The 27,037-nt window shown below is 51.0% G+C and overlaps 13 protein-coding genes across 13 annotated transcripts; 8 read left to right on the forward strand and 5 right to left on the reverse strand.

Moving 5' to 3' along the window:
• Positions 1–19: 19 nt before the first annotated feature.
• PNPLA8 (Calcium-independent phospholipase A2-gamma) lies at positions 20–1,969 on the reverse strand (the record flags this gene model as incomplete). The annotated part of the gene is made up of 6 exons (XM_062915503.1): positions 1,670–1,969; positions 1,342–1,606; positions 1,199–1,284; positions 972–1,138; positions 664–902; positions 20–611 (listed from the first exon to the last, which is right to left on the reverse strand). Exons 1-6 carry the CDS (start codon positions 1,809–1,811, stop codon positions 20–22), a joined length of 1,491 nt encoding a protein of 496 aa, XP_062761095.1. The 5' UTR covers positions 1,812–1,969.
• A 237-nt stretch (positions 1,970–2,206) lies between these two features.
• QC763_704960 (uncharacterized protein) lies at positions 2,207–3,382 on the reverse strand. The gene is made up of 2 exons (XM_062915502.1): positions 2,558–3,382; positions 2,207–2,498 (listed from the first exon to the last, which is right to left on the reverse strand). Exons 1-2 carry the CDS (start codon positions 3,082–3,084, stop codon positions 2,288–2,290), a joined length of 738 nt encoding a protein of 245 aa, XP_062761096.1. The 5' UTR covers positions 3,085–3,382; the 3' UTR covers positions 2,207–2,287.
• Positions 3,383–3,529: 147 nt separating this feature from the next.
• QC763_704950 (uncharacterized protein) lies at positions 3,530–4,594 on the reverse strand (the record flags this gene model as incomplete). The annotated part of the gene is made up of 4 exons (XM_062915501.1): positions 4,512–4,594; positions 4,282–4,446; positions 4,095–4,201; positions 3,530–4,037 (listed from the first exon to the last, which is right to left on the reverse strand). Exons 1-4 carry the CDS (start codon positions 4,551–4,553, stop codon positions 3,530–3,532), a joined length of 822 nt encoding a protein of 273 aa, XP_062761097.1. The 5' UTR covers positions 4,554–4,594.
• Positions 4,595–4,922: 328 nt separating this feature from the next.
• On the reverse strand, positions 4,923–7,831 carry QC763_704940 (uncharacterized protein). The gene is made up of 9 exons (XM_062915500.1): positions 7,507–7,831; positions 7,036–7,444; positions 6,818–6,967; positions 6,718–6,762; positions 6,589–6,655; positions 6,288–6,534; positions 6,094–6,196; positions 5,888–6,018; positions 4,923–5,820 (listed from the first exon to the last, which is right to left on the reverse strand). The coding sequence occupies exons 1-9, from the start codon at positions 7,617–7,619 to the stop codon at positions 5,226–5,228; spliced, it is 1,860 nt and encodes a 619-aa protein (XP_062761098.1). The 5' UTR covers positions 7,620–7,831; the 3' UTR covers positions 4,923–5,225.
• A 181-nt stretch (positions 7,832–8,012) lies between these two features.
• QC763_704930 (uncharacterized protein) lies at positions 8,013–9,084 on the forward strand (the record flags this gene model as incomplete). Its single annotated transcript, XM_062915499.1, has 2 exons — positions 8,013–8,148; positions 8,228–9,084. 2 exons carry the CDS (start codon positions 8,013–8,015, stop codon positions 9,082–9,084), a joined length of 993 nt encoding a protein of 330 aa, XP_062761099.1.
• A 457-nt stretch (positions 9,085–9,541) lies between these two features.
• QC763_704920 (uncharacterized protein) lies at positions 9,542–11,622 on the forward strand. The gene is made up of 2 exons (XM_062915498.1): positions 9,542–10,947; positions 11,020–11,622. Exons 1-2 carry the CDS (start codon positions 9,645–9,647, stop codon positions 11,487–11,489), a joined length of 1,773 nt encoding a protein of 590 aa, XP_062761100.1. The 5' UTR covers positions 9,542–9,644; the 3' UTR covers positions 11,490–11,622.
• Positions 11,623–11,934: 312 nt separating this feature from the next.
• On the reverse strand, positions 11,935–13,629 carry rio1 (Serine/threonine-protein kinase rio1; the record flags this gene model as incomplete). The annotated part of the gene is made up of 1 exon (XM_062915497.1): positions 11,935–13,629. One exon carries the CDS (start codon positions 13,627–13,629, stop codon positions 11,935–11,937), a length of 1,695 nt encoding a protein of 564 aa, XP_062761101.1.
• QC763_704900 (uncharacterized protein) lies at positions 13,584–16,242 on the forward strand. Its single transcript, XM_062915496.1, has 2 exons — positions 13,584–15,006; positions 15,076–16,242. Exons 1-2 carry the CDS (start codon positions 14,479–14,481, stop codon positions 16,030–16,032), a joined length of 1,485 nt encoding a protein of 494 aa, XP_062761102.1. The 5' UTR covers positions 13,584–14,478; the 3' UTR covers positions 16,033–16,242.
• Positions 16,243–18,466: 2,224 nt separating this feature from the next.
• QC763_704890 (uncharacterized protein) lies at positions 18,467–20,261 on the forward strand. Its single transcript, XM_062915495.1, has 7 exons — positions 18,467–18,676; positions 18,732–18,979; positions 19,035–19,309; positions 19,352–19,421; positions 19,479–19,746; positions 19,934–19,984; positions 20,021–20,261. The coding sequence occupies exons 1-7, from the start codon at positions 18,485–18,487 to the stop codon at positions 20,189–20,191; spliced, it is 1,275 nt and encodes a 424-aa protein (XP_062761103.1). The 5' UTR covers positions 18,467–18,484; the 3' UTR covers positions 20,192–20,261.
• Positions 20,262–20,656: 395 nt separating this feature from the next.
• Positions 20,657–21,255, forward strand: QC763_704885 (uncharacterized protein). Its single transcript, XM_062915494.1, has 2 exons — positions 20,657–20,802; positions 20,874–21,255. Exons 1-2 carry the CDS (start codon positions 20,673–20,675, stop codon positions 21,197–21,199), a joined length of 456 nt encoding a protein of 151 aa, XP_062761104.1. The 5' UTR covers positions 20,657–20,672; the 3' UTR covers positions 21,200–21,255.
• A 529-nt stretch (positions 21,256–21,784) lies between these two features.
• Positions 21,785–24,441, forward strand: QC763_704880 (uncharacterized protein; the record flags this gene model as incomplete). Its single annotated transcript, XM_062915493.1, has 5 exons — positions 21,785–21,811; positions 21,879–22,729; positions 22,775–23,317; positions 23,382–23,469; positions 23,531–24,441. The coding sequence occupies exons 2-5, from the start codon at positions 22,466–22,468 to the stop codon at positions 24,439–24,441; spliced, it is 1,806 nt and encodes a 601-aa protein (XP_062761105.1). The 5' UTR covers positions 21,785–21,811; positions 21,879–22,465.
• A 570-nt stretch (positions 24,442–25,011) lies between these two features.
• QC763_0113420 (uncharacterized protein) lies at positions 25,012–25,375 on the forward strand (the record flags this gene model as incomplete). Its single annotated transcript, XM_062906509.1, has 2 exons — positions 25,012–25,274; positions 25,354–25,375. The coding sequence occupies 2 exons, from the start codon at positions 25,012–25,014 to the stop codon at positions 25,373–25,375; spliced, it is 285 nt and encodes a 94-aa protein (XP_062761106.1).
• A 269-nt stretch (positions 25,376–25,644) lies between these two features.
• QC763_704870 (uncharacterized protein) lies at positions 25,645–26,879 on the forward strand (the record flags this gene model as incomplete). Its single annotated transcript, XM_062915492.1, has 2 exons — positions 25,645–26,515; positions 26,827–26,879. Exons 1-2 carry the CDS (start codon positions 25,990–25,992, stop codon positions 26,877–26,879), a joined length of 579 nt encoding a protein of 192 aa, XP_062761107.1. The 5' UTR covers positions 25,645–25,989.
• Between the last annotated feature and the right edge of the window lie 158 nt (positions 26,880–27,037).

The raw sequence follows: 27,037 nt of genomic DNA on the forward strand, positions 1-27,037 counted from the left end.
TGCACCTCCCGCTGCAGCATCAGCCCAGCAATTGAGCACAAAGCCTCAGCATCACCTTAATATGGGGCCTCTCCAGATACCTCTCCACGTCGGCCTCCAACCCAGCCAGCTTTTCCTCTCTGTACTCGGCCAAATCAACATCGTCTGTGGTTGGCGGGTTGAACCGGAAGTACCACACTCCCTCGGCCCTCATCAGCTGGTCAAATCTGCGATGCACGTTTTCGACATTGGTTAGGTTCTCCAGCAGCTGCGCTCCCTTGGAGATGGCAGGATGTGACGCAATCCAGCTCCGCTTCTTTCGCGAAGGGTCAAATCTTCCTGTTCCCAGACTCAGCACACATTTGACAACCGGCTTATCTGTTATCCAGCGGGGAAACAACAGGCTTTTCTCAGCCCAGAGTTCATCCACGGGATTGTTGTTTGCTAGTGCTCCATCCCAGAACTCCGTCCTACCTATCGTTGCTGGGGGGAAATAAAAGGGCGCCGCCGATGTCGCGCGAGCAGCCTGAACGATGGTAGCCGAACTGTATGTTGGCAGTGAACCATCGGGAAAGCTGTAAGAGCGAAAGCGAAGAGCGAAGTTGTCCCTTGACCTGACGGAAGTGACAAAGCTTCTTTCATCAGCAAGCTGTTTCTGCAAGAAGAGAACGGAAATGCAGTTACACTTGACACCCTTCAGTGCCTGGCACAGAGCTGTGGTCCAGCAAAGTAGCATTTGGATCTAGCCCCTGAGCAACGACCTCGTCTCGGACTGCATGCTCGAGCGACGAGCCCTCGTACCAAGATAAGCCAAACATCGTTCTGATGTAGGCACCGCCTAAATATTTAGAGATGAAGCTGGGCTGGAACAAGGTTTGTGACAATGATTTGTACGCCGTTATCGCTTCCTCGATCGACATGCTCTGTAAAATGTGTTAGCCGGTGTGGTTTGTAAACATTCAGCCAACCTCTGTCACGCATAGCAAACTCACTAATCGAAAGAGCATAATGCAGATCAAGCCCCCCGTACTTGTTCCTCCAGCAAGCTTAAAACACTCCGCCGGCGTCTTTGCTTTGCTTGTCCCATTCTTTCTATTGGCCTCATCCATAATGGCTTTTAGGATTCGAAGACTGACCAGTCCCCGAACGCCTCCACCATCTATGCCCTCCGCTGTCAGCAATGCATTCTTTTTCTTTCCTGGAAACAGTGGGTACGAACCAACAGCCAGCAAAGTCAGCCCACCTGCAGGCACATTCCTAGAATTCGTTGCTTCTGGCAGTGGAAACCCTCCACTTTCCTCAGGTCTGATCTCCCATTAGCTTGATTGTACGCTTGGGGGGATCCCAGAAGATTTCACCAACCCTGAAAGAAACCCGAGTGTTTTGTCCAATTTTCTTGCTTGATCTCTCAAGTCACAAAGGGCCCTTTTCACCCGCATTTTGAACGCCTTTAATTCGTTGCCTTGGCTGACGGCAGCGTCGCAGTTATTCAATGTCATAGTATCGAAATACTCAAGGAGTGAACTGAGACAGCCTGCAACAGCATTGTGTCTCCATTTTGGATCGTCGAAATACTGATCGTGGTACAGCTCCAGGACGCGGAGTTGTAAGTCGATATCTTCTAGAACTGCGGCCATGGGATGTGTTTAGTAGACTAAAAGATGAAGCAAGTCCTAATATGACTACATACGGTAGCTAGCTTCTCGCAGGTCCGGGCCATCAATACCTGCAAAGTCCAAGTCGCGTATACAATGTCGGCAGGCATCTGCTGCTTGAGCGACTAACGGTTTGCTGTGCGATGCAGTTGCAAAGACCGACTGTGTTCGTGCCATATTTCTACAATATAGGTGAGTGGTAAAAAAAAGAAGAAAAAAAGAAATGCCCCTCGGTTTGGTCTCCTCCAAATCATCTACATTTCGTTGATTTATAGGTTGATGGCCATTCGTGCCCTAAGACAAGTCCCAGTGCGTGGTTCTCTGAGTGTGTGTGGGTAGTCATTGTTGGGAGGTCGGCAGGGAGTCCTGTAGCTGACCCCCATTCTGTCGGGTGATGCCACTCAGGAAATTTTTAGCTCGCGTAGGATCATAGTCTGGCTTACCACCGGGTTCTAAATACAACGCACCCCGGACACCACTGCTGTCATGTGAGAACTAGTGAGACAAAGAGTAAGCAGCGGTATGAGCTTGAAAACCCCCATGATGAACTGAATCAAGTGATTGTTTACTCGTTCATTTGATTACGCATTTTTGGAGTTTATACAGCCAAAACACCACACCCTTTACAGTTGCACTACCCTTCAAAACCAACCTTAGACCCTAGCGGTACCATGCATTCCATTGCTATAACCCATATGCGTTTGTTGGTGTCCGTTTGCAACGGTAGGTCCGTGGTGTACACCATCGGAGTGCCTCATCTGCTGGTGGTGGGTCGCAATGGCATGCTCGTCACTTCCCGCCTTGTGGTGCTTCCTATACATGTCGCGCACTTCATGGAAAGCAGCTGTAATGGCATGAAAAACCCTGGTTTCTTCCTTGTCAGTGTCTTGTGGACCTCGGGACTTTCTTGTGGAGTAACTCACGTGCTGACGATAGCCAGGATGAACGTTCCCCAAGGTAAGTCACAGCTATCATCGCCTGTCGTCGTCTCACCAGTTACGTTTGCCGCGTCTGCCGCATCTCTATCGTCATAACAGTGCCTTGGTCCAGCCATACCTCCGTTTGGCGATGTGATAACAGCAACTGCGATGAAAGCGCCAACAAACAAGATATCGAAGAGAACCCAGAGCCAGCGGAGCCACCTGGGACCACCTCCCTTGAGAAGAAATGCCATGACAGTCGTGATGAGCGTGTATAGGACGGCGGCGGCAAGGATACCCTCAACGGCCCCGATGGCACTGTTGACTCCGCGGCGAGTTTTGATCGAATTGACCAGACGGTATACCTTGTACATGCGCTGAGAGAAAATGCCAAGAGAGATGACGGAGGAGAGGAATTGCAGGACGCGCGTAAGGCGGAGGAACCAGCGGTAAAGACGCGAATGCTTGAGGCGATCAGGAACCCATCGGGTTAACAACCCTGTTTCATTGGATCTGTTTGTGTTTGCCATTTTGCACGTAGTTGGGAGGCTTGATAAATCGAATTGTATGCGGGAGACGATGGTCAAGGTCTGAGGAAAGGGCTTTTCGAGGGACCATCACTTAAGCTACATTGAGCCATATATATATTTGAGTGATAACTATCCCTCCGTGCTTCCTACGCGCTTGGCGTTCCACTCGCCGTTGCATTATTGACGTGCGAAACTTGATTCTGTGTGGGTGCTTATCCCCGTACCAGTTGATGTTGTCATGACCCGCCATTCAACGTCACGACCTTGTAGTCACCCAACGAATTGTTTCGCAAAGTTGGAATACTGTACGATGTTATTTAGATACTTGCTCAGAAAAGATATTTGATGGTTTGCGGAGTATAGTAAGGTAGGTTATCAGAAATGTGATATGATGTCATCCGACATTGCCGTTCTACCCGCCCCCCTGAACTCTGGAGGCTTCCCTCTACACCCACTGTTGGTTTCCATAATGAGAGACAAAAGCACCTCCATCCCCTTTCTCCAAGCTTGACGCCTCAATAACATCCCGCATCATTCTCACCGAAACCTCTGGCGCCTTGGGCCTCTCATAACCAGGTGAATACTCCTTGAAGATACTCAGGAGGGGTTCCACGGCAGCTAGGTCATCCGCTGTAGCCCCGTCATAATGTCCAACTTCCACTGGCCCGGGACAGACAGCCAGAAACAAAACCCCGTCCTTCTTGAACTGCGCGTTGAACTTGGCAACAACAGTGTTCATGGCGGCCTTACTCGCAGCATACAACGCACCGGGAGTGGCCCCCCATTGATTGGTGAAGGAGTTATCAGCAAGGCCGGATGTTATGGTGACAATCTTTTTGACGTGACCGGCGAGGATAAGGGGGAGAAAGAGGTTGAAAAGATGAACGTTGCCAATGACATTGATCTCGAAGGCCTCACGGAAGGTCTTGGTGAGCTCTCCCGGTTGTTTGCCCCTGTTTTGCGGTGTTAGTAGAAAAGAATTTCCCACAAGTGTAGTCTGAAGAACATACAGTTCGCCAATCGGTAGAAACAAGTCGAATTTTGGCACAAGACCCGCGTTGGCAATGATGTAGTCCAGAGACCCGCCCGTGATCTCAGCCGTGTCGGCAGCCGCTTGCTGATGTGATTCGTTAGCGTCAATCGTCGCAATATAATAATCTGCCGTCTCTCTTCGAATATTGTGAGACTCATTCGTACCTTCAACGCATTGTAATCGGTGATATCAGCTTGTAGGATGTAAATGTTCCGCCGCCCTTGTAGGGCTGCATCCTCAGACACCTTTTTCTCTGTGGCAGATTTGTTGCGGACAAGTGCAATGACCGTATTTTTCGCATCACTTGAGTACTGACGAAGAAATTCGTACTGTAGGAGGTATGGCGGGTTAGTCCTTTGACCAAAATCAGCAAGATGGCTTTGACATTGCTCACCCCAATGCCCCTAGAGGCTCCAGTGATCAGAACGAAAGGCATTTTTACCCTGAAACAATGAACCGAATAGATGTGGGTGTAAGATGAGGTTGATGTAAAGAGATGGGCCGCAGAACATTGGGAAGGGATCACTGACTATTTGTACAAGTTGCAGGGCTCCAGTATTTACTGGATCCCCAGTGGGAAGAGTAGAAAACATCATTGTTAATACTAGTTGCTCGTTTCATCCTGGTTTGTAAGTCACTCTAAGGTGTGCTTACCTGACAGTTGCCAAAGTTTCGTGCTTTGATCGACATTGCATGGTAACCGCGCTTGGTTGCTGAATTCGGAAGTTGGTGTAACCTCAACAACCAACATGACCCAAGAAAGGTATCCGGAGAGACGAAATGCGTCAGTAGTGTGCCATTGAGAGCAGAAGCTGCATGGAATTTGTGCATGGCGCCCAACGGATGGTAAAACTAGGCCAGAAAAGAGCCTCTTCCCGTCTTCTACAACACCTTGATTGCCTTGGCCACATTGAATATTGAATCTTGATATGAAGACATGATGTTCCACGAGCACATACATACATACCCGGCACAACCTGGAAGCACATCGTTACGCCAATCCTGTTAAGACCCTGTAACTCCTTTCTTAGCATCGTGAAAGCCAATCAGACCATTCTTGGCCACTTGGCCAGGCAATTTCCCACCAAGATGTTGACTCCATTTTGCCTTAACTCTGATACTCCACCTTCACATCGTGTTCCGCCTGCTTGGAACCCACCTGGATCGTCCACTTGGGCTGTCCCCCGAATCTCATAGCCAGTGACATCTCGTCAAACTTCCGCCACCCATCTGCCAGGTTGCCCACCGGTTTCCACTGTTCAAAAGGCTTGTCCCACTCACACTCAATCCGACACAACTCCGTCACGGTCTCATCCTTTCTTTTGGGAGGTATGTCTGACTGGCTGTACTCGATGACAAATACACATTTCGATTGGGCCGTCTGCTTGGTGGCGTATTGGTGATATCCAAACAGGACGGGCTCTTTCTTGCTCACTTCGTCGCCTTTCTTCAGGTACCAGTCCATGCGTCGTGTGACCTCTGTCTTCTCAGGGTTCCGCTTCACTCGGTCGTGAGCTGGATCGAAGTCGCGCAGGGCTGCCACGGCCACCTCGCTCTGAATGCCGTAGCTGTATCTTGCCTTTCGAGTGACGACCTCGGGAATTCGGGAAATGACACGATGCTGACCGGGGGTGAGGCTTGACAGCATTGACATTTTATCTTGAAGAAGTCGAATTACCGCCCCGCGGGCGACAGCAGACCAGCTAAAGAACCCATCATGTTAGCCGCATCTAGCATTTCCGAGTCAAGGTTATGGTGTATGACACCTACGCTTTATCGAATGGTCTCAGAATGATCTTCTCCTTCGTCATTCCTGGTTCAGTTGGGCTGTTGTCGTATTCTTTGTCAAGCTGATTGTAGATGTACTGCGAGCCACCAAGACCGCCCACAAGGAGGATTTTCTAGTCAACACATGTTAAATCGGCAAAGCTCCGCAAACGCCTCATCTTGATGGCAATGAGGGGCCACGTTCATACCCTTGGTTTTCTCCCCGTTTGGATCTCAACACCTTTGATTTGCTCCGTGAGCAGGGAGCGAATCCCAACCAGAGACTGGTCGAAGAACCCGGCCATTGCTTCTCTGCCATATACCAAGAATGATTGGGTTAGTCACTGTCTTGGAAATTGTGCTATGGTTGATGGAAAGCTAGGATGGAAACATCATCACTCACCGACTGATAGAGAAGGACCCTTTGCCTCTGAGTCTGTCTATCTTGCCAAAAGCCTTTGTAGGGGGGGTCAGAAAGAACCTCGGCGGCTGAGGGTTCCCCGTGAAACTGCGCTTTGCACCCATCTCCCAGTCCTTGGTGACAAACAGATTGTGCTCAGCAGTATCGAGCGAATCCAGCTTTAGTTTTATCTCCCATTTCAGGTAGGCTGCAAATGCTTCATCCACCTTGAAAGCCCCGGAAAGCTTCCCTAGATCTTAGCATCAGTATTGATCATGATTGTGTGGCTAAACAGGGCACTCACCGTCGCCATTGACGCACTCTCCGATGCGAAACGGGCTGAGGGATTTGACGGTGTAACTGATGACATCCTGGAATACCTTTTATTAGCCAGGAGCCACGGTGGCGAGAGCTAAGTTTAAGAACAACTTACAACCGTTCCTCCGCCGGCATCGCAAACAACAAATGACTCTCCGGGCTTGAAAGGCACAATCAGCTCACCAAACAATTGAAACCTTCGAGATATATCATACCTGAATTTCAGGAAAGTCTCGGCGGTCGAGAAATATGGACAGGCCAGCAGCCTCTGGCTCTTGAATCAAATCGAGCGTTGTGGTGCCAATGTCCCTGTCGACGGTGATGCCAGCAATGTTGGCAGCCTCTCTCATAGCCTGCTCTGCATACTACGTTGTTTGGCTTCTGTTAGCACCAGTAAACCCAAGCTCGTCTTGGGTGATGGTAAATAACTTACGGGAGGCCAGATGGCGGGGACAGTGATGGCTACCCGAAGTGGCAGGTTGTCAATCACTAACATCTCGCCCAGCTTCTTATATGTATGTGCCCATAGCTTCTTGAGATATAAGCCCACAACCTCGGTAGGAGTCATCCCGCGTGCTCTTATCTGTTGCTGGGCGTCTTTTAGAGGACGCGAATTCCGGATCTCGTCTCGGATGATATCCTGGTCCTTGAGCAGAAGGAGTTTAAACCACTTTATGGGCTTCATCTGCGGTGTGACCTCATACCCCCATTTCCCTGATGCGAGATCAAATTGAGTAGGCACTTGGTCCTCGCCTGCATTCAAGTGAAACTCGGAAGGCCATTCTGTGATTTCATGAATATCACCCGGACTTTCCGAGAAGGCCCAAGACACACCGCAGTATCTGACATGAGCCCAAAGTTAGTACACACAAAGGTATTGTCTTCACCTATTGCAAAAACCCACGTGGTCCCGAAGTCGATACCTACGGCTACAAACTTGCCGCCAGCAACGCCTCCACTGGTAGATGGGCTAGGACTCGCAAGAGAAGACCGAAGCCGGTAGGGTAGTGACGACATGATGTGGTTGGATAGCTATCACAGAGATTGACGGAGGTGTATCGTTTTTTCCTCTGTGAAAGATAGACAGAAAAATGGTGTAAAGGGGTATCGATGAGATGGATGACCTGATAAACAACAGGGCCGCAGCCAAAGTACCAAACATCCCGTCCACACCCCCCCACGTCTCAGCTCGAAACCGGGGTACAGCGCTTGCAGGTCTTCGGAGGACATGCTTGGCGCAGTACCCGATGAAGGTAAGGCTGGGATACAACCACCCCTCCCCCATCCACGTCAAAAATCCCATCGGTCTTTGAGGAGGAGGTTTATTTCATAAAACTCGCCCCAAAATGGCGATTCTTCTTCCGACATACCTTGGCCAGCAGAACGCAAGAGAGTGCAGAAAAGTTCATCATGGACAGCGAGAGGGAGGGCATCATTCTCCTCTTGGGGGTGACGGGTGCTGGAAAGAGTTATTTCATCAATCAGCTGAAGAAGAAGGGTCCTGTAACCGAACGACCTGTGAGAGAGGGACACACTCTTCGTTCTCGTGAGTACCTTATCCACTGGAAACACAGACAGGAGCGCCAGCATAGTTACCAGGTTCATGGTTGCTAACGCTGATCCAGAGACTTCACGCTGTCAACTGGTTCAAATGGTTCTCGAAGACGATGACGGAGACGAGAGGAGCATCTCGGTTGTTGATACGCCTGGATTTGATGACACTGAACGGCCGGATGGCGAAGTGTTGGCTGAGATTACCGAGTTTCTGGCAACGCAGCACGCACTTGGCATACCACTCAAAGGTGTCTTGTACCTTCACAAGATCACCGACAACCGGATGACCGGGTCCTCGGGGACCTATCTGCGGCTCCTTCAATCCTTGATTGGAGATTCTGCCATGGCCAACGTCGTCTTGGTCACCACAATGTGGTATATGTTGCGTGACGAGTACGAAGGGGAGGGTCTTCGACGCCAGACGCAACTCAGTGAAAAATACTGGAAATCCCTGACAGAAAAAGGGGCGGGGGTAACGAAGTTTGAGGGGACTCCCGAAAGCGCATGGTCCATTGTCCGTAAGCTGGCGCCAAAGGAACCTGTGGTTCTTGACTACCAACGGCAAGTTATCGAAGAGGGCCGCGATCTCATTCGCACCAATGCTGGGAACAGTCTACTTCAGAAGCTGGAGTCGACCAAGGTAGAATACAGCATCAGGCTCAAGGACCTCGAAGATCAACACGATGAAGCCATCGCCATCGGAGACAAGGCAGTGGCTCGGGACAAGGAAAGAGAGATAAGCGAGGCCCAGGATGTGTTGAGGCGAATCGACAAGTCGGTGGCCAAGCTGGGGGCACAGCCAGGTCCGCGGATCAAGGAAGGGGTTGCCAGGGCCATGAAAGGCCAGGCGGCAGGGCGGGCGGTGACGGTGCTGGCAGCCATTCTGAACATCACCTTGTTTGTCGTGCAGCTGGTGGTGGGTGTGTGAGATATGGTGGGTGTGTGAGATAATAGCTCCTCGGCTAGCTTAAAAGTGCCCCGCCCTCACTCCAAAGTTCAAACCTCAGCTGCCCGCGGCCCCCCATTGAGTGTTCCGCCGACCTACTATTCGACCATTTCAAGATAAGCGCCTAGATTCACTCACCTACGTTACCTACTCATACCATTTCATTACCCGCAATGTGTTCTGATTGCCTTCATTTTTGGCCCCGTTGTGTCATGGGAAACCCGAATGGATCCCACCAGGCAGGCTGCGAGCCTTTGTGCGGCCCCTGTTTTCTTAGCGAGTGCGGCCAGGCAGTACCTATCCTTCTGGTTAGCCTGAGGCGTTCATGGCGTCGTTGTGGCTGCCTCCATGTCAATAGCGTGATGCATGTTGCTTCCACACCCCCGTGTACAAACCACCATTCAGGTAGCACAAGTCTCTTGAGGCTGAGGGCGCCAAAATTCTCGAAGGCACAGAGCTAAGAACATGCATTTCAACCATGTTGCCAGGTTGGGGGATGTGGTGGGCTCAGGAGATTTCCTTTTCTTCACTTCGTCAGTCATATGGACTATTCACTTCGAGAAGGAAGCTTGACCGGACAGAATTATCCACCTCCAACAACTCATCACAGATCCCGACCACTGGATCGTCGAGTTCCAAGGCCACGCACAGCAGACGAAAGTAGCATGAGCGCGACTTCGTGGTTTCAGAAGGCGAGGATACTTCCCATACCAACAGTCCTGCCTGACGATGACCGTCTCAACGGGTCGCCCAGGCCATCTGGTGGCAATTCCTCTCAACACTCTCGTTCAAGGGACTCGGCTTCGTATCACGACATTTCAGCAGGCCCAACAACCCATCAGTCCGCATGGTATCGATTAAAGAAGAAGCCGAAGCTTGGGTCACCAAGAGTGTCAAACAAAAGTTTTGACGGTGGTATCGTGAGCGTCGCTGGTTCACGAAGCAGCTTCTCAGCGGCGGACCAGCCCTCTAAGTTGGGCAAAAGGAACCCAAATGGACTTGTCTCTCTCGATAGCCCTCCAGCTGTTCCACCAAAGCTCCATGTCGAAACCGTGTCAACTCTCGAAGTCGTGGCATCTCGTTTGAGCATGAGCGCCAACCCAGTTATTGAGCAGCACAATCGAAAAGGGAGTGTGCCCAAATGCGGTACCGTGGCTATCGCAACCACTTTGCTCCAGCAAGTTGACAGCGCCATTGACACCAGTACCATAACGAGCCCACAGCCAGTGCCCAGCACCAGCATCGCATCCGATTTTTCCTGGCAGCAAGCAAAAGATCGGATGAACTACCTTGAACAGGAGCTCCGCCAGGCCCAGCACGAGATCGAGCATGCCCATAATGAGATCACGCAGCGAGACCAGGAGATCGTCAGGCTGGGGGAAGAGCTCAATGCGGCCAGACAGGTCCTCCCGCCAGAAATAGCCGCTTACGAGGAGCAGTTCGCTGCCCAAAACGCTCTCATCGAGCGCCTCCGCACCAAGGCAGCCGATTCTGCCGGCATGGCAGCTGAGACACCGCTCGGGCAGTCCCGACTGCAGATGACGGAGAGCAGAATTCTCGAGGCATGGCGAGAGCTTACGTTTGAGGTGCACAATTTTGTTCGCTGCTATCTGAGCATCGAAGACTTGGGTGCGCGCAAGATGGAACAGTGGGCCAAGGCCCGTGGGGACAAGCTGAAAGAAATATGTCCCGGCTATGATCGAATGGTGCTCGACAAGGCGGCATCAGATTGGTTTGTCGAGGCGGCCATCTGGAAAGTCCTACATGGTGCTGTCTTTGTTAGCTCGACGACTCATGGGAATGCCTGCTGGGCGGGGAGATACCAGAGCAGACTCGAAAAGCTGAGTGTGTTGTTCCTCGTCCGTTTCTTCTGCAAGGTGTGGTGTTTGTGTGCTAACCGCGAACGGGACGATGAAGGCGTGGCGCTGGCATCGTCCATCAAACCCTCTGAACCAGACAAAACGCGCCACTTCCACCAGTGGAAAGCAGCTACCGCTTCTCTGATCTATACCCTGGGCCCCAAAGCCACCGATGTCCAGGAGACCATCCTGGATGTATCTGACAAGCTCGAGGAGCTCATCGATCCGTTCAGATCCCGCCTGCCCATGGTTGCTGTGCGGGATATGCTTCACAAGATTGTCACAAAAGCCATCGCCTTTGACGAAACATTGTGTGGTCAGCAGAGCTGGTATTATCTTTGCTACCCGGACTTCTGTGACAACTTTGAACTAGACAGCAAGTTGGCCAATGTGGCCGAAAAAGAGTGCGTCACAGGCCAACAGGCCAAGTTCGTGATTCGGCCGGGCCTCAGTCGGACAGGAGGGAGAAGGGGAGAAGGCAATTATGCCGAAGGGCAGGTGCTGGACAAGTGGCTGGCGTGCGTTTAGTTATGCCCCTGGGTTCAACATCATCATTGACAACAGAACTTGATGGGTTTGATCCACAGACTCCAGTGGTCTATTTTATCTACCGTTAATTACCGAAGCTGTGACATGTCAATACATTTATCGAAACGCAAAACCGTCAGGGCTCTCTTTGATCAACAAAGCCAACTCTGCAGCAAGGCAGAGTGGTTCAGATCTGCTCTCAGATGTCTGATCAAGAGGTTAAACTGGTTGAGGAGGTCCCTCCAGAAGAACTCATCCTTTCAGTACATCCGGGCAGTACGTGTTTGCTCATCATCCGGTTCGCAAGATGTTGCTATCAGTGTTTTATACATGAAGCGTAAATGGAGAGAGACTATGCCAGCTTTCACAAGGTGAGTAAATTGCATAACTCTTGGATGAACCAACAGGCTTGCTTTTCTGCCCCAACGGAGAAAAAAAAGACAGACTACTTCCTCTTCTTAGTGGTAGTAGCAATGATCCTCTTCTTCTTCGCCTTGGGTATCTTCTCGGCCCTCTTGGCTCTCTTCTCCTCCTTGACCGTTTGCTTGTGCTGCCTCTTCTCGTCTTTGTCCTCATGCTTTTTTCCTCTTGGCGGGCCCTTGTCAAATATGCTTTGATCGATCTCACTGCTCTCTGACCTGTCATCACCGTCCGCCGTAGTGCCATCTTCTGAGTCCTCTTCTGAGCCCTCTTCTGCGGCCTCCGGTTTCACGGAAACTGTATTGGCAAGCATGCTGTTGTAGACTAGCTGCTCAACGGGCATTTTGGCATCCCGTTCCATATCGTAGACCTCGTCCAGGGTTCGGGGGATGAACTGGTTGCGGAAGACTTCGACATCAACTTCCTCGGTCGCGGCATCCTGGATGGAAGGGCGGGTCTCGTAGAGTTGCTCGATGGCCTCGGAAAGCTCTGGCTCCTCGACAGGACCATCGATCGCCGTGATGAAGTCAAATATGGCGCGGTCCTGGAGGGTGTCAACACCTTTGCGGCGGAAAAAATCGCCCACATTCTTGATGTCCATGCGCAAGAACTGGAGGGCACGCGGGTGCTCGTGCTCGACTGACTGCGAGACGTCGATAATGTACAGCTTGTTCTTGTCATAGAGGATGTTGTACTCGCTCAGATCGGCATGTACCAGGTTGCAGACCCTGAAAAGACGGCGCATGATGCCCAAGAGCTGGATGTACACAGGCCTCCATGGGTTTTCGGTGCCCTCATCGGAAAGAGTTGCATCCCGCAGTCTTGGGTAGGCATAACCCCGTTTATTTCCCAGGAACTCCATCACCAAGACGTGAGACTTGAGCTCCAGAGGTTCTGGGCATGGAATGCCGGCAGCATGCAGACGCTTCAAGTTGCGGAACTCCTTCTCGGCCCATTGTTTGACCATCTCCCGGTTGTTCTTCTTATTGGCACCTCTCTTGAACCTATGCTCGCCTGTAATGTACCTTTCTCTATCCTTGAAGACGAGAATGGCGGTCTTGTAAATCTTGATGGCGCGGTGCAAGGGGCGGGTTCCATCCAGGGGATCCAACACGGCACCGTAAACGTTGGCCTCCTTGCCTGTGCTGATAGCACCGTGCACCTCGCTGACAATACCGCGGCTGATCATCTTGAGCAGAATCATGCGTGTGCGCTGGTCCATCACCAACTCGTTGGTGGCGCGGTCGGCCTTGTCCTTGTCCTTGTCCTTGACCTCGCCCGTGCGGTCATCTCCGTTCCAGAAGTCGTCGTCATCGATTATAAGATCGGTCTTGAGCTTCCTTGCGTGCTTTGCCAGTTCGGAATCGAGGTCATCAAGGTGGTTCGAGTTGTTGGCCTTTGGCTTCTGGGCGTTGGAGCGGGGGAGAGCTGTGGGTGCTCCATTGTTGGCGCCTTGAAGCTGACGCTGGCGGTTGACCTGTTTGGTGATGTCGCCCGAGTTACCTTCGCCACCCCCCAGGTAATCATCGTCGAGTTCGTCGCTGTAGGCCACATCATCATCGCTGTCTTCCCACAGGTACTCGTCGGCACCACGCGGGGCAGCATTGGCGAGCTCAGTGGGGATGGGCTCAGTCGGAGCATAGCCTTGGTTTGGCTGGTAGGTATAGGGCGGCTGGTGCGGCGCCGCACTTCCGAGTGTTCCTGGCTCCGAGGAAGACATCATGGACGGCAGGACTTTGAGATATACGAACTGTCGCAGAGGCAGGGTAGTCGGGGAGCACGGCGATGAAATGATGGATTGGTGGCGGTTGGAAGTTTTTGGTGGGGCGGACGCTCTTATCTTATCGGGAGACCGCGGGGTGGTTGCCTGCCAAGTCCGGGTGCTGCGATGCAGCAAGGACGATGCTCAATTGAGAACACGCTCGTTTATAAGGACTGCAGCAGGATGAATCAAGGTCAAACCTGGCCACACTTCAAAAGTGACATAAAGTCAAAATAAATCCAAAGCCAGATTCTAAGAGAATCAGCCAGCGTTCAGTCGCCAGAGATGACCCCATCATTTCTGGCGTCCATCATCATGAACCGTCGATTACCCCTGGCAAAACATTAGCATTCACCACCAGACCTTCATCATCCCATCTAGGACGACAGGAACCTGTCCATCAAGGGACAGTAACACGTCTATCTCGGGCTACTGCCGAAGGTAGCGCCATGGCCGGTAGGTACAGTACATAGAGATGAAGCACGCGTAAGTGGAATCCAACACAGATGGACGGTGTAGGTGGCAGACTTACTTGGCTCGTGCGTCCCCTGCTATCGCCGGCGATAAGCTATTGACAACACCCACGGACGGCTGCAAACACCGACAAGGCTCCAGAGTCAAAGCTCCAGACATTCAGCTGCTCATCAAGACAGGGCAGAAGTCTTGTGGGAAGTCCCCTTCTTTCTCCACCATCATCAACAAATATGCCGAGACCCGCGGGCTGCATCTGCTCTCCTGTTTCCGTCACCACAACACCCTTCCCAGCCTAGCACTTGACGTATCCGACTTCCAGGTTGCCCCAATCCAATGGCATCTCCCGGCTCAGCCTCGTCAACAGGCGCACCTTTGCGGTCGATATCAACCAAAGGCCAAAAGCTACCACCGTCAAGCTTCGATGCCGATAATGTTCCTGTCGAGGTGCTGGTCAAGCATTTGCTTGCCGCGAAGCAGTCGCTCTCTTCCATGGCGCTTGTGCTTCGCGCCAACGGCCTTTCCACCCATGCCCGCCAGATGCACGAGGAGTCGGTTGTCCTGAGCGCGCAGACGGCCTTCTTGCGCAGTGGCATCAACGACCAGATCTTCATCCTGCGACAAGTGCGCCGAAAGATGGTTTCCGTCTATAACAGCGGGCGCAAGGATTTCGACCGGCTTATCCGGGCGCTGGACGGCGTCAATGGCCGGCTCGAGAAGACCATCCAGATGCTTCGTGATACGGTTGTGGAGCCTGCATTCCGCCCTCCAGGTGAAGAGACCAGGTCGTTGATAGACTTTGTCGATGAGGGCCAGGTTGACATACTCCGAGAATCCTTGAAATCTAGCATAGCCGAGCTCAAAGTATGATGCCATCTGTTGCTCTGATATCCTTTCTCCCTGTCCCGGTCACTAATGGTTGTCCTTGTGTAGGCCGCGCAAACCTCTTTCGACGGCGACCTCCTCCGGTTCGAAGACGATTTACGTTTTCTCAACAAACGTCTTCCGTGCGCGTCCTCGAACCCCTCCCCGTCTTCCTCGAGCTCCCACAACCAGATGCCCCAGCTCTTGGGCCAGCTCTCCGACCTCTCGCATTCCATGGCACAGCATCTCAGCTCCCTAACTCAGCATTTCGACATGTGCGTTACTGCTGTCCGGTCAACCGAGGGGGGCGCCGCTCTTGCTCGTCGCAGAGCCGCAGAAACAACCGAGGACAGCGGAGATCCCGTCTCCATCTCCGGCGTAATTACAGAGCAGGAATCTCGCATGGCCGAGCTTGAGCCAATGGATCCCCACGAGAGGGCCGAGATAATACAAGTCGTCTTGGAAGATTCGCCTCAGGTGGAGGAAGTTGTTTCGGAGATACAGAATGTGCTGCAGCGCATGGAGGACGTCTTCGGAGCACTGAAAGACCAAGCCGACACGATTCGCGCCGAACATGTGTCTACTGTCAATGCGTTCGCACTGCTGGAGGATATTGGAGCCAAACTGCCGAGTTATGTTGGTGCCGAGGACGAATTTGTACAACGTTGGGAGGGAGAAAAGGAAACAATCTTTGAAAAGATGGATGAGATGGAGCGCCTGAAGGAGTTTTATGAGGGGTACTTGACTTCCTATGACCGACTGAAGGAGGAGGCAGACAGACGAAGGGTTGTAGAGGACAAGATTGCCAATACCTGGCGCAAGGCGAAGGAGATTGTGGATGATTTGCTAAGAGCGGACCAGGCGAAGCGAGAGCTCTTCCGGCAGGAAGATGGAGAGTTCCTGCCTACGGATCTATGGCCAGGAATGAACGACCCGCCCAAACGATGGGAGGTTGTGCCGGTGGAAGAGGAGCCAAGCACGCCTCGACCTGTCAAGGCACAACCGAATGTGATGAGGAATAGCTAAGATTTTGCTTTTGGTTTATTCCAGATATCGTTTTTTAAGCGGGGAGAATGGTATCTCAAGTAGCTAGGCGTTGGTTGGGTGTTGGTTTCGGGATACCCAGACTTGTATCTTTTTTTGTTATCAACAGGGCCAGTGATAGGAGATCTGTGATAATACCTACGCAACATGCTGTCTTTAATCTGACTTCCTTGTCGCTACACAAGTTTACACGCGTCGGACAGTTGAACGTCTTGAGGAAGGACAAAGTCATCTTGGCTTATACTCAGGAGTGGATCTCTAGCAAATATTGATGCGACTGATAAGAGACGGGACCACAGTGTATTCAGGGTCTCATATTGGAAGTTGCAGACGCTTTGCATGGAACTGCTGCTAATACTTGCCAGAGAGGCCTATGAACTTGCTATACTCCGCCAAATCCTTTGCCATACACTATAAACACTCTCATCATGCCTTTCTTGATGTGCGTGACTGGGTGGGTGACGTTGAATTGTGGGGGCACAGAGAGTATATGGACAGCATCCAAACTCAAGTGAAGTCAATGCCAACCCAAACTCTCGGGTCGAAACATGCATGACGAAGGTCTTGGCGGCTGGTTCCACCAAAAGGTTGCTGTCAGAAACTAAAGATGTGGGTAATTTCTGTTCAAAATTTCCAAAACTTCCAGAACGGTATAGTAATTAAAAAGAAGGATTCTTTTTTTTAAAGGCATCCTAACCCTGGCTTTTTCCTTATTTTTTGCTTTAGCACCTTTTTTACCTCAGCAAATTCAGCTTAAAAGCAGTATCTATATACTACGAAAATTAAATTTTTAGCCTATACTATAACAGAAAATGCTTTAAATAAAAAAGTTTAATTTTAATATAAATTATAGTAAATTTATAAATATTTTCTTTTACTTTTTAATTAGCGGCTTTTTAAAGTACTTTTCTTAATTATATAATATTTATTAATTACTGAGAATTATAATAGTAATAATCATTAAAAGTGTGACGAACTCCTATCCAGAACCTCTGAAAGGGATACTAGTTGAAGGCACTTCTGAACAATCCTGGTTCGGTACAGCTAAACAGTGTACAACAATGGCTTGTCTCAATCACAATGGTTTGGGGTGCGGCCACAGGCCTGAGGGTTTAAGTAAGGAAGTGGGGCTCTCGGAGGATTCGGGGGTTCAGGGGTCATGTATATAAGCGGTCTGCTTCGGACATTCTATTTTAGACAGATCATCGACTTTTATTTCTTCATATTTTTGTGCCTTGCACGCGTGCAGGCAATTCTGGCCCTCTGATCAGGCCGATTAGGTGCTTATTATGTGGCCTGCGAGCCCATAGTGTCTTTTCATTGTCCTGCGTGAAGTGCGGTCTGCGAGCGAGCCACTGTCACGCAGGTGTATTTATTCAGGGACCTGTTGAGGGTATATTTGTGGTGTCTTGGTTGTATTTGTGAGTTTTCTCACCATTTCAATAGCAGGATAAGTACTTCAAGGTCCCAAGGTCTATATATACGGAGGAACTGGCTGGTGTAGATAGACAGTTCCGCAGTGTGCAATACAAGTCACAATCGTTGGTATTTAGACTATTGTTGAAATGGTGAGAAAACACACAAACCAACCACAACACCTCAAATACCCTCAACAGGGTCTCTGAATGAACACACCTGCGTGACAGTGGCTCGCTCGCAGGCCGCACTCCACGTAGGACAAAGAAAAGACTCTATGGGCTCGCAGGCCACATAATAAGCACCTAATCGGCCTGATCAGAGGGCCAGAATTGCCTGCACGCGTGCAAGGCTCAAAATACCAAGAAACAAAAGTCGATGTCCTGTCTAAAATAGAATGTCCGAAGCAGACCGCTTATATACATGACCCCCAAACTCTCGAATCCTCCGAGAGCCCCACTTTCTCACCCCTCTGATCATGATCAGAAAGAGGTTAGGCCTGTGGCTGCACCCCAAACCAATATAAAAATAATAGAAGTAATAATGAAAATATAAGATTTCGTGAGTTTATTTCGTTATTGTTAAGCTAGTTAATAAAGTTAAAAAAACAAGCCCTATCTATAAGAGGGCTAGTGATAACGTGGTAAAAGTAGTAATTTCAATAAAGTTCCAATCATTATACCCCCTAGTCGGAACCCACTGGCGCCCAAAGCCCCCGTCCTGACAAAGCTGTGGAAAGAAGAGCATGGGTAAGAGATGCTGAGCTCTCTTTCAGCCGCAGACTACTAATGGCTCGTCAACCATGACCTCGAGGCTTGTCCCGACACGGTGCATCTGGGCGCCCTCACTTTATCCCGTCCATGCCTACTTATTGAAAACGGATGGCGTATGGATCGTGTTCACGTCGGGCAGCCAGTCGGCCAGACTGGACATAAAGGCCCTTTTTACTGCTCTTTGACGCGTAATTCTTCCACCGCTAATCTCATCCCCTTCTTGTTGACTACCCCTGACATCCATCATGGCGGCAGCACCATGTTTCCCGGCGATACTGACGCCCTTGCCAGGTCCAACAACAGATCGAATCGACATTGCCCCCCTGAGAGCCATGCTTCGACGGCAATATGACAATAAGACCATGACCACCACTTCCGGGGCGGCGACCACCGCCATGACAATAGTAATTACCACAGACGACAACCATTCTTGCACTGTTAGCCAACTGTCCCAGTCAACCTTCACGCCACTGTTCTAATGCCTAGGAACAGAGCTTCAATGGCTTCTCTACCTGCAGCTCAGCAGGTGATTACGGGGCTTGTTTTGCCAGCTCCTCCACAGATCACTGTAACTTCAATAACGGCATACAGTATCTTGAGTGCGTCTCCGTTGCCCTTGCTACGTCCAGCTGTTGGGGAGCGGTAGGCGGTGAGCCTAACTGGGAGGCCTACGAACAGTCCTGGTTCCAGACTGCATGCCCAACACCTCCCAGCAGTGTGATGGCACAGCTACCTCAGCCGTATGCTCCTTATTTGTTCCCGGAATGTTCAACCTGAATCGCTGACAGGAAACAGTTCAACAGTTCAACTCGAACTAACCCCCGTCTCAACCATAATTCCCCCTGGACCCATTACTGCACCCCCACTCCCTATAGCCCCGAGCATCATCCCAGGCGAAGGGCCACCCTTGCTCGAAGGCGACTGCACCGCGACTTCATTCTCCATGATACAAGGTGATGACAAGGTGTTTTATGTTCCTTTCATCGGCTGCGACAACTTGAGACCGGAGTGTTGTCCATTCAGTGGTCGCACAGTGGCCGTTGCTGATGGCAGCAAACAACAAGCGAACCGTATGCCGGCCGTTCCCGGGCAGTTTTCATAACCTCAGTCAGGAGACACTGCAAAATTGGTGAAATGTCCTATAGACTATTACAGCGTTCCTGGAGGATTATATTGCCCAAAGTGAGTTGGCAAACCTTTTAGTCTGTCTTCAACGGTTATATCAACAGCGAGGCCCAGCGGTTACTTCAAGTTCACATTTACCTTGGCCAGTGCAACCCCTTTTTTCAGTTCCTTAATTGAAAAGGCCTCCCCGCCTGTGATAACGGCAGGTGACGCGAAGAACCCCGCCAACTCTGATTTGCCGACGTCGGCAATCTTAAATGCGGTCTGGGCGATGGGGTATAGCGTTGGGGTGTCACAGACAGGAGGCTCCAACGGCTTGTCGCCAGGCGCCGTAGTAGGGATTGGGGTTGGAGTTGGGATGCTAGTCCTACTTGGAGCCTTGGTTGCGTTTACACTGGTGAGTCATAAAAAGAAGAAGATGGAGGCTCAACGTTTTATTGGTCCAACTGTGGCACCAGGTGGAGGAGGGATGGCATACCAGTCCGGGTATCATGCTCCACCGGGCAGTCCGCCACCTGCCTCAACTGCTTCACCAGCAGGAAGTCCAGGCCCCAAGTACGCAGGGATAGTATCATCACAATACGCCCCCAGTGCTGTCACTGCTGCTGCTAGTGGCGGCGGTAGGTACTCGGATTACGGAAAACCTGAGAATGAAGGAGCAGGAGGATGGCAAGAGCAACGACCTCTTTATCCGTCTCAGCCTGCGTATGGGCATGGGTGGCAACAACATCCAGTTTCTGATGGACACACACATCAATGGGAATGGCAACGTGAACAACACCAGCAACAAGGGCACACTTATGAACCATATCGTCGATACCAACTAGAATGACACTGTTTCTCAGTTCCTTGGCGCTTTGAGCACCATGGTCTCATATATGAAAGCCCGGACGGACGGAACATGGTCTTAGGAATGAATAGTCACAAAAACTTGTTGAATGACATTTAGTCGCCCTTCCTTCCCACATTCCTGTCAGCAGTTTTGAAATGGGCGTAAGAGTGGAGCCTCCACTTCTGCCATCCAAGAGCTTCGTGATCCTTTTCAAGTACTTCGCGAGCCAACGTCATGCACCAACATTACAACCTGTTGGTTGCAGCCAAGAAGCCAACTCGGACCGCACTGCCAATAAGCTGATTAATGTTGATGACAAAACAGGATTTCACTAACGGAAGCTTCTTGATCCTCTTTCTCGATTTTATAAAGGTGTAATTTTCCAGGTGTCAGCGGACTATAGCGTTCCACTTCCACTCTTTAGTGAACTTCCTTGCCTAGCCTGTCAGCAAGGCCATAAGGCACATCTTTCCAACATGAACAACTCAGACCCATCTTCCAAGCCAGTCTTCTTTACTTACCCCGGCCAGGGAGAAGCATTGTCCAACGGGTTCCACTACAGCCAAGCGGTCCGCATTGGAAATCGAATCGAGATATCCGGCCAAGGTACGTCCATGACTGAGGCCTCTCACTTTGATATAGACATGATCTAACACGAGAGCCGTCCCCGGATTCAGGTGGTTGGGACCCAGCCAGCGGAGCCATCCCTTCCTCTCTCGCCAAAGAAATCGAGCAGGCATTCTCCAACGTCGAGTTGGCTCTCCAGGCGGCATCTCCCGACCCCAGCAAGAAGATCACCTGGCGCCAGGTGTACTCAGCTCGCTCTTTCAACACGCCGGCCAGCTTGACAGAGGAAGGCCTTGCAGCTACCGCGGCCGCACTCAAGAAGTTCTGTGGACCAGACCATCGGCCTCTTCTCACTGCTGTCGGAACACCACAACTTGCGCTCCCGCGAATGAATATTGAGATCGAGGTTGTGGCTTTGGTGGATCTGAATAACTAAACCATGTGTCGGGCTCAGACAAGGTTCTTACTTGGGGAGGCGAAATAGAAGAGTATACTGTGTGTTTTGAACTGTAGCTTCCAGTCTCCAATGCTCCGGCTACGAAAACAGATGACAGAGGCGGGGGGGCCATGCTGTATGACAGCATCCTTGGCTGAGTTGTCAACAAGCAGTGAAGCACTTCCAGGGGGAACAAATAGATTACTTCCCTATGACACGATAATAAGCAAAGGACAGCTGCGGGTGACAACAGTTTTTGTGTAGGTAAGGTAACTTTACGTTACTGTTCGGAGCAGCTTGACGCACGGTGGAGGTGGCATTTGCGTGCAGTGCCGATCTATGCAGGCCGCGAGGAACAGGTATTGTTGAAAATAGCTGACACCAAAAAGATCGATGAGGGAATGACCAAATGGTCAAACCGGTGGAGTTTAACGTCTTCAGGGAGGGGGAGCTACGAGATGCACTAATTACCCCGCATCATTCAATGTGAAGTGGAGGAGGAGCCGAGGCTCGTCGATGACGATTTCTCCATCTGTTATTTGGCCATCAGCCTTGGGAGCTCTCGGCTGAGACGAGTACTTACCTAGTAGACGAGCGGCTGGAAGAAAGTTGGTAAGTTCGGATGAGATGATGACTGGTACATCATAATGATAATAAAGATGATGCTGAATTCTGCCAGGCCTAATCGCCGATGCTATGCTTTGTAATGCAGCTTCGTTTCGAGATCAAAATAAAGTTGGCCGCGGCCCCGCAGTCAACCCCCTTCCCCGCAAAAACTCCAAACTGACGGGCTCGGCGGAGTTCGACAACAACCGTCTCCAACTGACCGTTTTGATATCAGGATATCACGATATGCTGTGTAGATATACCACCAAATGCTACGAAAATGTCCCCGTGGGCTCCTACGATGCTACCTAGCACCAACAAGAAGTACGACCGCTCACCTCATGCACTTCATCAATCCCGTCAGGTCCCTTTTGCGCCGGGTTATCTCCGCGTCGGCAATGACGGCAAGCTCCAAGCTGCTGTTGCTCGACATGGATGTTCAAGTGCTTTTGTTGGTGGGCCAGTGATTGTGCAACTAATTCCTGCATGGAAAGGCGCAAATCGACTTCAACGCCCCCCTGTCAGTCAAGCTTAATCAAAACGGACCACATGCCCACGCTCTTCATCCCTCTATTTCTTGGCTCCCATCTTCAACTGAGCCACAGGAGTCCAGCATGAGACTTTGCATGTTCCATCTTCCCTCACCCCCATTTAGACAAAATGGATGAAAAGGCCGCCCGCCAAAGCCGAGAGCAATCGACATCAGCGCCAGCCACGCTCGCCGCCGAACCGCCATCCTCGGGTTCTAGTGCTTCCTCGGTGGCTCACAAGAGGGAAGCAACTTCTTCTCCAGTTGGATTACCTCCTCAAAAGTCATTCGACTCTGGAGATGATGTCCAAAGCCGTGCCATCCATCCCGATATCGACCATGAAGAGGCAGAAGCAGCGGATCCTGGCCATGAGCTTGATGTCGAACTTGGCAGAGTAAGTCCACCTCGCCGCCTTGTATTATGGTGTTAACCTTCCCAGGCGCACGGCATAGAAGACATCAGGCGCATCGAAACTCGTGGCAGTGTCAAAAGCAAGGTTTCCCGAGTTTTGAGCGTCGTCAGCCGCCGCAAGGCCAAGGAGCGTGAACGAATCCCCTTCGCCCCCGTACCCGTCACCAATCTTGACCAAGGCATTGTCGGCTGGGAAGGTCAGGATGACCCATTGATGCCGCTCAACTTTCCTAACCGCAAGAAATACCTTATCCTCTGCCTGCTCTCAGCCATCACCCTGTTGACACCCTTCGCATCGTCAATTTTGGCCCCGGGTATCACCTATTTGAACCGAGATTTTGAAAATGACAACGAGATTGTGGGCGCCATGACAGTTAGCGTGTATCTGCTCGGCTATACTGTCGGTCCATTGTTCCTGGCGCCATTGAGTGAAATATATGGGCGGAGGGTTGTTTTGAGTGCCGCAAACTGGTTCTTTTGCGCCTGGCAGATTGGTTGCGCCTTGGCGCCGACGATTGAGTCACTAATAGTGTTTCGATTCCTCGCTGGCGTGGGTGGTGCTGGATGCTTGGTAAGTCTCGACTTGGGAAAAGACGATGGTCGTGCGCTCGTTGCTGATAACTGACTCTTCCCAGACACTCGGGGCAGGCATCATTGCCGACATGTTCAGGACAGATGAAAGAGGATTCGCAATAGGAATTGTAACCTTGGGGCCTTTGATCGGTTGGTGCACGCATTTGGGGTAACGTGGATAGCAACAGGGTTTGGCTAACTTTGTCTTCAGGCCCAACTGTTGGCCCCGTCATTGGTGGCTTCGTATCTCAAACTATCGGGTGGCGCTGGGATTTCTGGATCGTGCTGATCATATCCGTCGTGGTATGCGGGCTTACAGAGCTCTTCAACCAGGAAACGAACCCTCGCGTTTTGATTGAGCGGAAGGTGAAGCGGCTCGCCTCGGAGTCAGGCCGGAAAGATCTGAGGAGCTGTTTTGAGACCGGAGAGCAGATGAGCCAGAAGCGTATTCTTCTCAATGGTCTTGTGCGGCCAACCAAGATGCTCTTCCTGTCACCGCTCGTCTTTTTCGTCTCCATTTACATCGCCTTCACCTATGGTACGCTGTATCTGCTCTTCACCACTATTCCCCTCGTGTTCCAGGAGACTTATGGCTGGAGCATCGGCATAACGGGCCTCATTTACATTTGTCTGGGCATTGGAAACATGTGCGGGTGGGCGGTGGTCACGGCCACCTCAGACAAGGGTGTTGTTCGGCGTACCAAGCAGAACAACGGGGTGTTCGAACCAGAGATGCGTCTTTCGTTGAGTATATGGGCCAGCACGTTGCTGCCCATAACCTTCTTCTGGTACGGCTGGACGACACACTATCACACGCACTGGATCGTGCCAGTTATTGCCCTGTTCCCTTTTTCTTTTGGAATCATTGGAATCTTCATCCCTCTGACGACATACCTCATCGACTGTTATCCAATATACGCTGCATCAGCTATAGCAGCCAACACAGTCGCCCGCAGCTTGGCGGGGATGTTGCTTCCACTTGCCGGGCCATCCATGTACGAGAATCTTGGATTGGGTTGGGGCAATTCATTACTTGGGTTCATCTGCATTCTCATGATTCCCGTACCGCTATTGCTCGGCAGGTATGGGGCAAGGTTGAGAAAGATGGGCCTCCAGTTGTAGACCAGGAATTTTGGGTAACGATATCACTTCGGGCGCGGTTCCGCCAAGTTGGCAGATGGCGTCAGAGGTGTTGGGTTGCCCTGTTATACATGCCTGTGTTGCATCTAGAGGAGTTTAGGTTACCGGTAGGTTGTTGACATGGCGAGATTTTGTTTTTCTTTTTTGAATTGTAGCTAGCTAGGTAGACATTTGACTTTGAAGGTATAAAGTTTGTTGGGCCATTTCTCTCAAATATTCAAGTCAACATATCATGGGGCCCCAAGAAAGACGGTCACCACAGCAGCATACCTGTTGTTTGTTAGGAGCCATACTCATTCTTTTAATCGGTGGCAAAGAAGCATCAATACTTACCCGGAAATGGCAGCGGCAATCTCAAATGTTCTCGCTTTGGTCATAGCGGTAACAAGGAGAACAAAACCGGAAATCGAACCGCAGACAACTGCGAGGCGACCCTCTTACATTTCCTGCCGCTTGACAAGATCTGGACCATGATAAAGCGTGCTCCCTGCGATCGAAGCCATATTTAGCTCATAATTCTTCGTCCCGTCAAACTGGGTGCAAAGCATCGCGATGGGCTTGACAATCATCGACCACCCATGGACCAGAGTCGTCAAAGGCGACGGGGTTGGACCTCGAACCGCCGAGACTTTTCCGGGATATGATGATGACGACGAGCATCAAGCGGTCGAGACTGTGTTGAGCGGGACACACTCTTCCTTTGACATAAAGACCAACAGCGACACGACCAAAGCATCAAGCACGACAATCTCAAGCGCATCAATGCTCCTCCCACCTGCACGATCTTTTGAAGTGCAACGAGATCAACCTGGAAGGTGGGCACCTTATTTGTTCTGAGCAAGGCCAGATCAAAGAACCTTATGCTGACATGATTTCAAACAGAAGACTTGACAGAATGAACAAGTTGAGTAGCTGATAGATATGGACAAGAATCAACTGTGTTCTGCTGGCAGATATACTTTCCATGTGTTGAGCACTGAAGATGAGTCGATCACGGATCAACGGAGACGGAGCGGGCCGTGGACCGGCTACTGGCTGTTGCGTACAGGGGTCCATTACCGACAGCTTAGTGGCCTCCAGGGTCATGAGGGTCAGCGGATGCAAGGATGGCCCCACGCAACGGCCAATAACACACGGCAAAAGGAAAAATACATTCTCCATGCAACCATCACAGCTGCATTGTGGGTGAATTGGGACGTCCCGGGAGATGGTTTGATGCTTTTTGGCATTTTATCCCGGTGGGGATTGCAACTGCAGTGCGCCATTTCCCGGAGACATGGCACTAGGTGGAGTGCCCTGAACCCAGACATCGTGGAGACATAAAGTAAACAATTTAACCTCACTTTGGACCGTCAGATGCATCTCAGCTTTGCTACCCCGACTCGCTTTTGATACCCCAAAACTTGCTGTCAGCCATCCACAAAGCCTCAGTACCTACCTACTCCAGGCCGTCGACACCATCTTACAAACACTACACCTTACGGTACTTATCGACACCGTCAACATCTAAAAACACTGCCAACGATCAACATGTTTCGCACGAGCCTTTCAAGAACCGCTACCCGTGCAGTACGCACATTGTCTACCTCCGCCACCAAATCATCCTCCATCCCTCTCCGCATCTGCGGGCGTGGGACAGGCACCCAGCAGACCATCACCATCAAAGACAAGCCATACAGCATTCAGACCGATACATACCCTGTTCTCGGTGGCGCTGACTCGGCCCCATCACCAGTGGCCTACAGCCTTGCCTCTCTTACCTCCTGCAACCAAGTAACGGGTGCCAAGGTAGCTGAGGACCACGGCATTAAGCTCGGCCAGTGGAACGTCAGACTCGACGCCGTGCTTCCCACGGACGTACTTATCAAGGGCAAGTGCGAGGGGAACCCCAACTGGGAGAGTGTGAAACTCTTCGTCAGAGTCCAGACCAACATTCTAGAGTCTGTAAAGGGAGACAACTTGGAGGCTGATGCGAGGTTTCGTCATTTTGTCAGGGAGGTGGAGAGAAGGTGCCCAATTACACAGCTCTTCAAGAGAAGTGGTGTGCAGTATGAGAGTGAGTGGCTGAACGAAGCTCTTTAAAGAGGTTGGCATGGAAGATCGTTGGTGGACATTGTACATATATACCCTCGAAGGCAGGGCGGGCTAGACATTTGTTGGGTTTATTGAGCGGGTCTTGTATCTGGTAGTTTCCTTTCTTGATTTACAGGTATCTCGGCGTTACGAAATCCAATAGCATTTGTTCGCAATATCAAGGGAAAGACATGGACAAAAATCCTTTACATGCATTAGAGCTGATGATCTTTACTGTTCCTACACAGAAAATCAGCTTACGTTACGTCGCCAAGATGCTGTCACACACATTAGACCCTCCGGACATAACGGATTTGGAGTGGTCAGGAAATCCTGCTGCTCAGTGATCAAGGCTTGGGCGCGAAGAACCAACCTGCATTCAAATGCAACTAAGTTGGCAATAGTCGCACTTGTATTTACAGCCGGAACCTACTGAAATCCCAACACTCCCGTCACACTCCTGGGTAGGTATCAGCAATCCTCCACAACTAGAGACGGTCAACAA

Source organism: Podospora pseudopauciseta (genome assembly GCF_035222475.1).
Source record: "Podospora pseudopauciseta strain CBS 411.78 chromosome 7 map unlocalized CBS411.78m_7.2, whole genome shotgun sequence".
In the NCBI taxonomy this organism is placed as follows: domain Eukaryota; kingdom Fungi; phylum Ascomycota; class Sordariomycetes; order Sordariales; family Podosporaceae; genus Podospora; species Podospora pseudopauciseta.